A 12,917-nucleotide genomic window follows, 5' to 3' on the forward strand; every position below is an offset into this window, starting at 1 on the left:
AAAATGGCAAAACATACAAACACTTGACTGAGTTTGATATTATAAGAAAAAAACCAAAGTAATTCCGTGCTCATTTCCCCAAGGTATCTAAACCCATTTCATCCCTTTCCTTTCATCCTGGGGAAGGTACAGGCATTAATCTACATACAAAAGATTTTTTTGGCTGCGGTTTGTTTTCGTCTAAAATTCATTCATCCATTGCCCCCTTCACAGTCTCTCTTCTCCTTCCTTGTTCTAAACCAAACAGTGCTATTTGCGTATACACTTCATGCAATGTCCATTACATCTCCCGCCTCGAATCCAAACTGGTTATTTTGAATCGCGGCAATCCTATCCAGTTCATCCTGATACTGCTTCCTGATGTCGGCCAGCGAGACGACTTTACGCTTCGCAGGCGCATCCTTGTCTCCCGTTGGAATACCCTCGTCGAAAATCCAAGCCTGCTTGGCATCTACGCAGCTGAGCGCGTTGATGAGCAGCAGGTACTGCTTTGTGACAGGTGTATCAAGCACGTCCTCTCCTGAAATCTGGTCTCCTTCTCCAGCCAGTCTGAGCTTTTGAATTTTGTCAAGAATGACAGATGCAGCGCCCCGGAAGTTGTTGTGCTTGATTCTCCACGAGTAAAGAACCTGGTGGTAGGGGAACGCATGCATAACGTCCATGATAGTCTTGCATCTTAGCGACAGAATATCATCAACCTCTTGCTGCATTCCAGGGAAAGTCAAGGTAACTAGCTCAGAGTTATGGTAGGTCTCGCACATCTTATCCACGAGTTTCCGCAAGTTGTACTGTCTCAAAGCTTGGTCTTTCATCGACAATAATGTGGTGTGAGCCAGCTCAAACTGAGAGGTGGCCAGAGCGGCGTTGAAAAGACGGCTCAGCATATCTGTCTTGATATTGGCATTCTCTGGTGTGCTCCCAGTAAACTGAATTGATAACCGAGCAAATTCAACCACATATGAGTAAGCCTTTTGTTTCTCGAACAAAGCTACAATGTGTGAATAGTACTGGGCTAGTCCGCTGTTTAGCAGATTCCATTCTGTGTCGTCAAGGAGACCGCTGCTATGACGCTCGAGCTCAACTGATTCACTGCCTACAACAGGGGTTAGCGCATGTTCGTTATATCGAAGTGATACTCTCATAAAACTTACCCATTCCAACAGCCGCTTTTCTGAAATTTATAGAAGCAGATTCAAAATCTTTCAGCGCTAAAAAGACCCTACCATGGATATAAATCGAAAAGGGGTTTTGGTCACAGAATGGCTCAAGTTCCAGTGCCAGATCTGCTCTATCCCGCTTGATAAGGGAGCATTGGATAAGGGATGGAGATACCTCGATATCTCCGTTGGGAGAGCAGAGGTTGGTAACGAGGTCGGTGATGCTAATTGCCAGCGGCTCTTCCGCAAGCCCCTGAAAGCCCAACAGATGACCAACATTGGCTTCCAAAGCAGTCACAATTTGGACGTCCTCTCCCCTTTTTGATTGAGGAGCTAGACTATGTTCTGGTAGCGGAATGGCCAATTCAGTCGTTGATAGCCACTTCAGAAGTTCTAGTCTCTTCAAGGTCGCGATGAGTTGCCTGAACACAGTACCAACATCTATTCTGTGGTGGAGGGCATCTTCTTCGTTGTCAAACTCAAACTCCATGTGGACGAGAAGGATGAGCTGGCTGAAGCAGATTTTCCACTGTAAAGACATGTGCTCTTGCGCCGCTGTCATGACGAGTTTTCTGCCAAACTCTGTCAGTGGATGGCTAGGGCTGCGAACTTTGTCATCCAGCGGCGTGACCATGAGACCCAGCACCTTTCGGTAGAGCTCATTTGTCACAACTGAGAAGTTGGTGTCTAGTGTGTCCACGACTTGCTGAGCGTCGTCGTCTGTGATGCCTCGCCAGAAGCCAGCCTTGTCTGAGAAGTACTGTATCCGCTCGAGGTCTGTCTTGGAAGACTCTCCAAACAACTCAGGCCTTAGTGTAGCATTACAAAGCTGCACCAAGTTGTCTGGGAACCCTTCTACAAGTGTCAGTCCGGCGCCAATTAAATCTGCCTGCCGCGAAGATCCTTGATCTGGTGCAGCCAGGTTATGGTAGAGCCGTTCCAAGTGGCTACATTCTCGAACAATGGAGACAAGATCTGTGCAGACAACCCAGACCATATCAGCATCGGCATCAAGAGTGATGCCAATGGCTTCTCCTCGCTGCTTGTCAAGCTCGTTCAACAGTCGATAGAATCTTCTCCATTGTGTCTCGCTTGATGCTCTGAACTGCTCATAATCCATTTCTCCTGATGATCCACGATCCAGAGAAGCAGTTGAACCAAGGACTGAGCAGATAGACTCGGCCAATCCACGCCCCTTGTTATTCTCTCTTGAAGAGCCGAGCCCGCGCTCGTATATAGCAAGCGCCGCTTCCAACGTTGTCTTGGTAAATTTCCCTGGCTGCAAAATCATCTGTAGCCACTTCTCCGTTACATCGGTAGGATCGCAAGGGCCAGACGTCTCTACTGCGAGACTTCGTGGTTCGGAAAATACTCCGTCCCAACCATCTTCCCACGATTGAGCCATATTCTTTCGGTCAAGCTCCAAACGCTGCACTCGATATGTCATGTTGTTCTTCCATAGAGTCCATAGGTTAATTTGTCCTTCCTCTGTTGATCCCAGTACGAAGTCCGCCAGGGTCCAAATATCTGAAGAGGATGGAGTGGCGGGAATTAATGTGCATTTCGAAAACAGATCCTCGATAACAACATTGTGGCTATCCTTGGCAACAATCTTCCAAAACTTGAATTCTCCAGGGCCAATTGGCGAGTAAGTTGCACAGATTCTCTGCCCTCGGGTTCGGCCAACGATCCGGGTAAGGTTTGACTGGGCTGGATCAATCGACCACTTGCCCATCTCTTGGGGTGGCCTCTCAGTATTCAACATGTCCACTGATTGCAGAATCTGCCCGTCATTTGCATTCCAGATACGGATTCGGTGGTCAAGGCAGACGGTAACTGCGAATAGACAATTCTCGAGTCCAAAATCAGAGATTTCAATGGATGTCGCGGAGCTATATTCCATGTTGGCTTTTCCGTATTTGATAAGGTTCTTGCCCTGGAATGGAAGGAGACTTCGTAGATTCTGTGCCCATCCCTGAACATTGAAAAATGATTCTTTCCACAACGCAGCAGAGGCTAGATGAAAGGATCAGTTAGACACATAACAGATAAGAAAAGAAAGAAAGAAAACTTTGTGTTTCCTTTGAGGCACGCTCCAGCTTACCGTCATCTCCCTTTTGCTTGTCAAACCGTATCATGCCTCCATCATTGACTGTAACAAGAAGAGTATTCGCTGAAACAGCCACCATCCGGTGAGGATATTTGAAGCTTAAACCTGCCGGAGCTTGCACTTTGCAGATTTCAGGCAGTCCAGCATCCACCGCACCCTTCCTCTTAAACAGATCTGGTCGGAGAGTAAACGTGTATAGGTAGCATGCTTGATCCAACACATGAACACACAGTGCATCATGCTCTTCCGGATCTGAGAATACAACGCATCCCAGTTGAATAGGCACGGTGAAATGAAAGTTGATGATCAGAGACGCATCTGCAGCCTTGTCCTTCTTGCTGACATCCACCGCCCGAATGCTAAGCAGCGTACCGTCTTCCAGCACTCTCCAGAGAAAGCTCCGCGGCGAGTCATGCCATTTTCGTCGGTATATAGAAGCCGCAGTCGCCAAGTTCTTCAATCGAAACGTCGTCTCGTCCTCGACATCGTGGGATACCTTGGGGCGGCCTCTGCTGCCAGACCCAGACGGCACTCGAATGGTGACGATGGAAGATTGGGAGGGAGGTTCGAGGTTCAAGCGGGTCTCTTTGAAGAGATACTGAATCTCACCCGAATCCATCGCGCCTCCCCAAATCGCATACGCCTTGCACTTTGGGAATTGAAACGGTGGCGGCGAAGTGGTTGGCGCAAAGTTGGTCGCTTTAGTGATGCTCAAGGTCGGTCGCGTAGCAGGGCAGAATTTCTGTTTCGACTTCAGCGTCGCGCTGCGCTAACCCGATTTGGAAACAAGCTTGGTGGGCAATTATTTGCTACGAATTCACTATTATTTGTGTCTTTGAGCAAAGGAATACATGATTTTAATTGAAAAGAAATTACATTTAACGAGATTTATTAAATCTAGATGAAAATACTATGCTTCAATTCATCATGTATATCCATGCACCCATGATTTATGCATCTATTCACCCATTGGCTCTCTCCCAAAAGCAGACACGAGGAAGTAAACAAGCAACCGTAAAGAAAACGCCAAAAATCCATTACCTCCCCCATATGACTCCTATTTTTTCATACCTCATACAATGCAAGATTTTTTCAGCTCTTAGTCCTTCTCCTTATCCATGTCCTTTGGTGCTGGGTCGGTGATACCATCCTCACCAATGGCGAAGAGCGTATCACTCTCTGGCAAGCAGGGGCTGTCGTAGATTTTGGCGATTCGAGTCTCAGCACGGCCCTTCTTCAAACTGATTCGTGTCGTACTGGCATGGGCAATGATATTACCGCCAATGGGTTTCTTCGGGTCAGGATTGAACATGGCGCTGGGTCCACCATCGACTTGCGCGACGACTTGGTTTGTGATGACAACTGCAATGCCAAACTCGTCCGCAAGTCGTTGCAACGTCCTCATAAATTTGGCCAAATGTGTCTGACGGTTCGACAGCTCACCTCGACCAGTGAAATCTGTACGATAGAGTGATGTGGCGCTGTCAACAATGAGAAGCGAGAATCTTGTCTCGCACATCATGGCCGCTGCCTGGTTCAGAAGCTGAAGCTGGTGATCTGAATTGTACGCTCTCGCATATGCAACATTATCCAACACTTCTTCTCCGGAGAGGCCAAATCGATTGGCGACAGCTAACAATCGAACAGGTCGGAAAGTGCCTTCAGTATCGATGTACAGGCATTTGCCTTCACCACCACCCATGTCGAAAGGCAGCTGACATGTTACAGCTAGCGTGTGGCAAATTTGACTCTTTCCTGTTCTGAATTCTCCAAATAGCTCAGTGATGGATCCGGTCTCGATACCTCCCGCCAAAAGCGTATCCAGGTTCTTGGATCCAGTTGTGATAGAGATGAGTTCACTACGCCGTTGGTGCATTTCAGTGGCCGTCGTAAAACCCATAGGTACCAGTTTTGACGCTTGAAAATAAGTTAGGTTTCTGATTCAAAAATGCTGTTACAGCTTCCATACCTTCAGCCAAAATTTTGGTCGCCTTCTGTTCTGAGATGCCCTTGATCTGCTCAAGAACCCTGCGCGGGGTATAAGCCACAGACTCAACTGTGTTAAATCCACCCTCAACAATACTCTGGATTTCACGCTTGGTTATTCCCGCAACTCCCTGAGCATCAAATAATCAGCAAAAATCCAATATACGTCTAATTAACGGCATCGACAGCGTACCTCCAAGGCTGAGAGTGGCGTGGGCGCACCAGGGCCAGTGGCACCGTCGTCGCCCATCTGGCTCCCGTCATATTCGTCAGCCATTTTGGGTCACCACAAGCGATCGATTTGTCTATGTAGAGAAAAAATAAGGAAAATGTACGCTGTAAGAAGAGTTTTAAAGACTCAGTAGCCACAATTAGGCAGAATCGGGGCGATACGAGCTTGGTATGTTGACGAACAAGGCGCGGTCCGACGCGTCGAGTCAGGCTAGCAATGGGATAATTTGACGCCAGATCACGTGATGCTTTACTTGATTTCTAATTGAAACTGGGATTATTCGCCATAGAACAGGCATCTATTACGCATTTCACGTTGGTAATACAGGGAAGCAGAGTTTCTCATTTATGACAAAAACGAATGTATTATTTGCATTTGCATGTATTGCTCTAATATGCTACCAAAAGCCAAGCCAGTTCCAAAAGAAAGTCCAGACGAAAATGATCAGTTAATCCCAAATATCCATTCCAACTCCATCTAATGCAATCGCAGAAAGACCAATCCCGAGGTAGGTTATAGTATTAAATTGTGGGATGATGATAGCCTTTCCGTGTTTGTAAAGTGGTTTAGAAAACAGTGATGCGGCGAGATTCAAGCTTCTTCGCCTTGGGAACACTGATGTTCAGAATGCCGTTCTCGAAACCGGCACTCACAGCCTCGTGATCAACGAATGTAGGGAAGTGGAAGCTGCGAGAGAACTCTCCAATGCTGCGCTCGGTGAGCCAGTATCTAGCCTTGTCGACGGGCTTCTGCTGAGGCTTCTCCTCAACTTTCTTCTCTTCTTCAGGGGCGACGACTTCAAATCCTGATTCGCGCTCGCTAGCCTCATCCTCATCTTCGACGGTAGCCTGGTGAGAGCTGTTGGAATTTCTGCGCACAGGTTCTTGCTTTTCAGTGGCAGTCTCGGTAGCTGGAGTGTTTACACCAGAAGATGATGGGGATGTGCCGGAAGTGTATGATCGCTCGGTCTTGCCGCGGACGACCAAAGTCTGGGGATCAGCGAATTCGATGTGGACATTCTCTTTGCTTATACCGGGGAGTTCGCCATAGAGTTCGTAACCTTGTGTGGTCTCACGGATATCGAACTTGGGCTGCCACTGAGGAGCAGTGCGGCGCACATTGCTGGTTCTGCCGTTCTGTCTGCTGTAGCTGTCGAAGTCATCGAGGAGGCGGAAGAGAGGAGTGAGAGAGGCCTCAGAGGGCTGGCAGAAAGTGCGAGGGAAGAAGGCCATTTTGTTTATTGGTTGTTGTTGAATTTGAAGATGGTTAAGTTGGTAAATTGTGTATGGAAAGAGATTGCTAGGTAGCGTGGAGATTGGTTGGAAAGCTTTGCTTTGATAGTTGTTGTTTGAGTGTTTGTGTTTGTTGAGTATCTGAGTGATGTTCTGATGAGGAAACAAAATTCACTTCTACATGACTTCATGGCGCACTTTATAGTTAATTGTATCACTTTGATTGACAATAGGACCAGGCAGGCAGCTGACGAAACTGATATTCTAAGTAAACGGGCGAATCTACTAGTATCTACCATGTGTTTCTGTTGCGCAATGCGCTGCTTCATAATGCTGCTGAACAAGCTGAAGCATGTCACTATTCGGGCTACTGGTGGCGGCTGCCAGGTTCTTCTGGCAGGCACTAGAAGATTCCACTGTAATTTACACTAAGCAGCCTACGTAATCAATCTGATGACTCTACACCACTTACCTTCCTTTGGCAGCAGAAAAAGACATCTCTACAGCAGCGTTTACTTGAAAATATTCGAAATGTTGATCTTGACAGCAAATAGAATTATTAAGTTCCGACCGCTTGCTCTACTCCAGCCATTGGATGGTGATCGATGAGCTTCTTCAAGCCTCATTGTGGCTCAACTGTGAAGCTAAACTAAGCATGCTGTAAGTGGCGCAGACGCCACAAAGCGACACTAGCCACACTGAATGACAGCACTGGAATGGCAAGAATTGAATTCATTACTTTCTATAGGCCACTGCTAGCGTTTCAGTTTGGAGAGTTTGCTGGATTGTAGTGATTTATTGATCAATTTAGACCTTGGGGATCCAAGTTCCGTCGTTATTTGTTTAATTGCGAATACATCTTTACCGCTTAATCGTACAAGACTGTTAACCGCTTACAACTCCCGCACTTCGCTTAGAATTAGCAATTTATTTCCCGCAAAATAGCCACATTTACTAAACTTAATATTCCCGCTCTACCCTTACAGATATCCACTCGTATTTAGCTTTAATATAAATATTCACCTGACATTGGAGTTTGTAAATCAAAGACCACTCCCCACAGGCGGCGGCGTTCATCGTTGGTACCATCGTAATGATGAGCGAGGTCGGGAGTTTCTACCGAGGTATTTATAGACCTGCCGCCGGCTCTTGTGCTTGCAACAGCTTAGCCAATTTCATAATAATAAATGTATACTCCGCCGCCTAGCAATTATAAAAGATAGAGTGCCATTAAAAGCGCAGCGTCAAACCAATACTACTGCAATACGAGAAACACCTATACATGTTCTCAGTTGCCCGCCCTTTTTAGTGCCATGATGTTCATAACATCGTCTCCATGATCATATAATCATCAGTCCAGGAATCCTATACATGCATCTACAGAACAAAGTAAGACTCCCACGGGGTCTCCCTGAGAGAAACAAAGTCGCTGAAAAGGGACAAAAGAAGAAGACCGTCGTAATAGAGGACAAACAAATATGATGTAATGGACAACATTGGGCCTACTGGTCGTAAGGCCCTATTTGTTGATACCTAGGCACTGAGCCAACAGATGGTCTTGCGGCTACCGATGACCCGGCACCTTGTGCATTATTGAAAAGGCCAATAAGTCTTTGACCAATAGAAGGCTCGATCTCGGTTCCATCTCTGGCAATCTTGACCTCTCGGTTAGAATTCCAGGGGTTTCGTAACCCACGAATTCGGTGAAATGGTAGGCGAGATGTAGACAACCACTCGACTCTGAATGGCTTTCCCCATGACCTTTCGTCCTCCTCTTCGTTCGAAATAACATCGTTGCCGTTAAGGCCATTGTTTTCAGCATCGACGTCCTTCTCCGACTCTTCTTGATATTTTTCCCAGAAAACGGTTCCTCTTGTTGGATCATCAATGACACTACCCTTTGGAACATATTCAGTCGCTTCCGTGATAACTTCTTTCGGTAAATCTACTTCGGTCGTCGTTCGAGGTACGGGGGTAATTTTCATCGTCGAATCTAGAGATGGGCTAAATTCGGAAGCCATCCGTGCATATCCAAAGTACTCTCCAGATTTATTAGCTGAAAAGATTAGATACACATTATTACATTGCTATATTATTGTTAGCCAACGAAGAAAGTCTCTCTCAGAGTACGGAAGTTTTCGCTTACCTTGAACGCGTTCGTCAACGTTTCTTCGTTATGAGATTGCGTTGCCCAAATCCCCGTTCGTACACTAAGATCAAGATCATCAACCGTCAAACTTTTTAAAATAAAAAATCTATCATGTTTCGTTGCCGGGCCCCCTGACGAAACAACTGTCGGGTACTCTCCACCCCCAAAAGCACCGGCTGAGCCCGAACCATCGACCTTTGTCGCGGATTTACTCCTTGTTTGACTGATCGGTCTGAGAGAGTTGATCGTGCTCGACGCTGGTCCGGTTGGTGCAGACAGGCCAGTGGTGCCATCGATTTCATTCTTTCGTAGTCTACTGACGAGTCGAACTGATTGGAATCTAGATTCATGTAGTTTGAGTTGCGCAGTAATACAAGAAGCTTCGTCTTTGAAATTAGCAAAGGCGCAGTTGCTTTTAGCAATCAAAAACAGAGACTCGAGTCCTGCTGTCTCCTTCGAAACGTGGTGTACAAGGCTCATTAAATCGGTTTGAGGTGGAAGATTTCCGATCCAAACGGCATTACCTAGAGCAATAGCGCGATTAATAACAATTTTTCAGAGAGAAAGAAAGAAAAAGATTATAGAGCGGGAAAAGGGATATAGGGAGCGTACCAGTTTGTCGTGGCTTGCGTGAAGATCCTCGAGCGGAACTCCTTTGTTCATCTAAGTTCATTGTCAAGATATCGGTTATTATGGGAGTGTCTAAAAGGGGGTGAAGGAAGAATCACCATGGATAGATTTCTGGGGTACAAATGGTACTTGCTGACTCTGAGCTAGGGCTTCTGTCGGCGCGGGTTGAATAACTCCTGTGCGAGGAACTTGGTTCTGGGCGATAACATGTTGCATATTCGGGGTCTGAACAGGATACTGAGCCGCCTGAGGGTAGTAATACTGCGTATGAGGATGTCCCATGGCCATCGGGTTCGGGTAGTATGCTATGTTTTGTCTCTGCAGCATCGTCGTGTTGAGCTGGTTGATAGGTAAGTGACCACCACCATAGTATGGTGAGATCTGATGGGTCTGGGGAACATAGTAGCCCTGAGGAACCAGGTTCATCGGCGAGGGCCCAGTATACTGAGGGATCTGTGGCATGGGAGGGCCCATTGGCGGTGGCAGTGGCGGTCCAGTATGATATCTTTGTTGAACCCCTCTCTGAAACGGGCCGTGATGGTAGTTGTTGTCTAGAGGCAGGGCGTTCGCTATGGCCGTCATATTGTAGGAGCTATGGCGATTGACAAAATTCGAAGCGGGTGCCAATGCTGGCTGAAGAGATGGCGTTTGCTGTGAAGTTGCGAGGTTACTCGGTAGAGCTTGGTGATTATCGTGCTCAGAGGTCGCCTTCTCGGGATCTTGATTTCGAGGCACTACAGAATCTTTGGTAGTTGATTCAGGCATGATCAGGCCAACATTCTCAGTCCCAGAACCGGGAGGGGCTGGCCGGTCGCCCATTGAAAAGGGCGGGAATGGGTAAGAGCTGGTCGCTGCGCCAAGTCCTTGATCCGCCGGTACAGATTGAAGCTTAGGTGTAGCCGACTACAAGGGGCTTTGGAAAGGATCGTGTAGTAAGTAGAAGAGAGAAAGCTGAATAATCGTTATTGGCCTCAGATTATCTAGTTAGATCGCAAGTGTTGGTAAAGCCTGAGTCGCCCACGTCCAGCGAACTGTATCCTTGCATACTCTGGAGATGATACACCCCGACGCTCGCCACAAATGAAAATGCCCACAAAGCAACGCGTCCACTAGGGAGGGTTCCTATATCTTAACTCTGAATCTCAAGGTGGTGGCAATGCCAGCCTTTCTTCAATGACAGAGTGAGAGTATTCCGTGATGATAGTAGGACTCGTGAACATTCAAGTGACGTGAGCCAAAAGCTAATCGCCCTCAGGGGTGCAGCAGACACTATTTGCCTCTAGGGCGGAGCGACAAGGAATAGCCAATCCTTTCTGGGGAAATCAGTGCTCAGATAATGCGCGCTATGCTGCTGGAATAGAGAAGTGTGCCCGTAGCAGGGGTGATAATACCCTATGGGGGGGGGGGGTTTTGGCGAGGCAATGCACAAGCTGGACAGCCCAAGGCCGGGAGAGCTACAAGGCCGGCAGTTCCTCGTTAGAAAGCCCACTTCTTTGGTGGAATCTGGTGATGACTGGCAGCAGTTCTCTCCCACACTAGACTGGGGAGGCCTTCTGGAACGCAGTATAACAGGTTCTTTCAAAGAGATGAGCAGGCTTGATGAGCGAGAGAGTCTATGACGGCCGAGACCCAAGGAAATCAACGGCCACTAGCCACATCAGATCGAGCCAGAGGATTGGGTCGTATTGACATACCTTGTACAAAGATTTTCTGAAGTGGCTCAGCTACCCAGGTAGGTAGTAATTTTGAATTAAGTAAGAAAAAAGATGGCGGAGCTACTGGTTTCACGCCCTTTGTTGCCCACACCTGCAAAACATTTCATAATAAATCAGTAAATCAGTTAATCAATCGTGTTAACCTTGTCGGTAAGTCACGGCTAGACTCCACGATTCGACACTCACAAGTCAGAGCTTGAGTAGAGAAACTATGGACCCCTCGGTAAGTAGGCGAGACCGTCTAGAGCTGCAGCCTTGCAAGTCACCGTCACTTTCTTGGGGAAGGGTGTGGCTCTTGATAACTCTGGAAATTCCAAAGATGGAAAAGATCTTGGACAATCTCTGCAGTGCTGAATCGAAAAGTCGATGACGCTGCTCCGATTATGCCTGAGAACGGCGAATCGAGGATGATAAAATCGCGTTTCGGTCTCGGGAGCTACAGCTGTCCTACCCGATTTATCTCCTCGAGGTCAAACTAGTCAGGGTACCTGAATGAAATTTCTCTCGTGGCAAGATGTTTAATGATTACACTGTGGCTTGATCCGAAGATACCTGTTCGTCTGTTTCAAATGCTCGAAACCTGGATAATGCCTTGCAGCTGAAGGCAATGCCGCTATGATTAGCTCTTAGTATCACAGGGTCCGGGCACAGTGTGGCCAAGCAGCAAGTACAAGCTGAGCACGATCCAAGAGCAGGATATTTCTGGGATTTCAGACGTACCAAGGTACCAGCTTGGAAATCCCTACCCTTTTGTCTGGGCCGGAACGACTGTAGAAGCGGAGACTTGCTTAGCCCCTGGTCATACTAAACATAGCCAAGTCCGCAGAGCTGCCAACATTACAGGTGCGAATCTCTGCGGTTCCGTCAACAGGGTAAGATGGGCAGCCTAGGTGGCTTGACTGCATGAATTTCCTTGTGATGGAGGTGGAGTCTCAGTGAGGTGAGGTGGCGCCGGGCTTGACAAGCGACCACATGCGTATACTTGGCAAAGACTGGGTACTAAGCTTTGCTGCTACTTTCTAATAACTGATAAGTGATGTACCGCGTTTCCAAGCAGGGCAACAGGTAAAAAGGCATAAACTATGATGGGACTATTATGGAGGGCGCCTTGGGGGGGTGTGGACAAGGATTGGGGGCTGGCCATGGATAATGGAGCCCCCAGAGACAAGCAGGGGAGCAAAAATAGTACAAGCAAGGTCGCCACAAGGATACCAAAAAAATATAAGGCAGCCTGAAAGAGGCACGAAGCAACTCGTATGCCGGATTGACAAGTCAGCTGCTAGCTGAGCCCTGGACTAACATCTGCAAATGTGGCGGGTGGATGGGCAGCCATGGCGAAGCCAGTTGCATCAGTCACACGAGGTTAAACGAAACCGGAATCCGGGAAACCGTATGTGGCTTTTCCCGGTTCGCCACCACACAGAATGCCACGATCCGCTGCTAGCCATAGTAAAGGCCCAAGATGAAAAGCATCACTCGGCAGCCTCATCACACTGGCCGCTAGCCCTATCCAACTGCTCTAATCCACAATGCATGCAATGCCACCGGTTCAGCGTCGTAAGCATCTTCACACCACCCGTAACGACAGCTACGTGTTCAGAATTTTGCTCTCGCGGAGCAATCGGTTGACAGCAGAATCAAGCAAGTCATGGAGGCAGCTTCACGCCAGCGCCTGACTTGCGGCCGCGGCTTCACCGAGGCTAAAA

The 12,917-nt window shown here is 47.7% G+C and overlaps 4 protein-coding genes across 4 annotated transcripts; all 4 read right to left on the bottom strand.

Annotated features, from left to right (window-relative positions):
• Window positions 1-13: 13 nt before the first annotated feature.
• Window positions 14-4,063, bottom strand: GGI43DRAFT_395607 (nucleoporin Nup120/160-domain-containing protein). The gene is made up of 3 exons (XM_083204887.1): window positions 3,262-4,063; window positions 1,152-3,173; window positions 14-1,093 (listed from the first exon to the last, which is right to left on the bottom strand). The coding sequence occupies exons 1-3, from the start codon at window positions 3,884-3,886 to the stop codon at window positions 267-269; spliced, it is 3,474 nt and encodes a 1,157-aa protein (XP_083063917.1). The 5' UTR covers window positions 3,887-4,063; the 3' UTR covers window positions 14-266.
• A 76-nt stretch (window positions 4,064-4,139) lies between these two features.
• On the bottom strand, window positions 4,140-5,664 carry GGI43DRAFT_395608 (recombinase RAD51). The gene is made up of 3 exons (XM_083204888.1): window positions 5,447-5,664; window positions 5,237-5,384; window positions 4,140-5,184 (listed from the first exon to the last, which is right to left on the bottom strand). Exons 1-3 carry the CDS (start codon window positions 5,528-5,530, stop codon window positions 4,367-4,369), a joined length of 1,050 nt encoding a protein of 349 aa, XP_083063918.1. The 5' UTR covers window positions 5,531-5,664; the 3' UTR covers window positions 4,140-4,366.
• GGI43DRAFT_395609 (HSP20-like chaperone) lies at window positions 5,633-7,039 on the bottom strand. The gene has a single exon (XM_083204889.1). It carries the CDS (start codon window positions 6,715-6,717, stop codon window positions 6,052-6,054), a length of 666 nt encoding a protein of 221 aa, XP_083063919.1. The 5' UTR covers window positions 6,718-7,039; the 3' UTR covers window positions 5,633-6,051.
• Window positions 7,040-7,772: 733 nt separating this feature from the next.
• Window positions 7,773-10,602, bottom strand: GGI43DRAFT_239085 (YT521-B-like domain-containing protein). Its single transcript, XM_083200659.1, has 4 exons — window positions 9,595-10,602; window positions 9,479-9,529; window positions 8,864-9,390; window positions 7,773-8,804 (listed from the first exon to the last, which is right to left on the bottom strand). The coding sequence occupies exons 1-4, from the start codon at window positions 10,313-10,315 to the stop codon at window positions 8,220-8,222; spliced, it is 1,884 nt and encodes a 627-aa protein (XP_083063920.1). The 5' UTR covers window positions 10,316-10,602; the 3' UTR covers window positions 7,773-8,219.
• Window positions 10,603-12,917: the final 2,315 nt, after the last annotated feature.

The sequence above is a fragment of the Trichoderma evansii genome (genome assembly GCF_050947405.1).
Source record: "Trichoderma evansii strain SZMC 28006 chromosome Unknown GGI43scaffold_3, whole genome shotgun sequence".
NCBI lineage: Eukaryota > Fungi > Ascomycota > Sordariomycetes > Hypocreales > Hypocreaceae > Trichoderma > Trichoderma evansii.

Coding starts and splice junctions, on each gene's coding strand:
- GGI43DRAFT_395609 (XM_083204889.1), bottom strand. CDS start 6,717: ATGGCCTTCTTCCCTCGCACTTTCTGCCAGCCCTCTGAGGCCTCTCTC.
- GGI43DRAFT_395608 (XM_083204888.1), bottom strand. CDS start 5,530: ATGGCTGACGAATATGACGGGAGCCAGATGGGCGACGACGGTGCCACT. Junction 5,385..5,446: donor CGCCACTCTCAGCCTTGGAG/GTACGCTGTCGA, acceptor TTTGATGCTCAG/GGAGTTGCGGGAATAACCAA. Junction 5,185..5,236: donor GACCAAAATTTTGGCTGAAG/GTATGGAAGCTG, acceptor CTTATTTTCAAG/CGTCAAAACTGGTACCTATG.
- GGI43DRAFT_239085 (XM_083200659.1), bottom strand. CDS start 10,315: ATGGGCGACCGGCCAGCCCCTCCCGGTTCTGGGACTGAGAATGTTGGC. Junction 9,530..9,594: donor ACCCCAGAAATCTATCCATG/GTGATTCTTCCT, acceptor CAATGAACTTAG/ATGAACAAAGGAGTTCCGCT. Junction 8,805..8,863: donor CGTTGACGAACGCGTTCAAG/GTAAGCGAAAAC, acceptor ACAATAATATAG/CAATGTAATAATGTGTATCT.
- GGI43DRAFT_395607 (XM_083204887.1), bottom strand. CDS start 3,886: ATGGATTCGGGTGAGATTCAGTATCTCTTCAAAGAGACCCGCTTGAAC. Junction 3,174..3,261: donor CAAGCAAAAGGGAGATGACG/GTAAGCTGGAGC, acceptor CCTTTCATCTAG/CCTCTGCTGCGTTGTGGAAA. Junction 1,094..1,151: donor AAAAGCGGCTGTTGGAATGG/GTAAGTTTTATG, acceptor CCCCTGTTGTAG/GCAGTGAATCAGTTGAGCTC.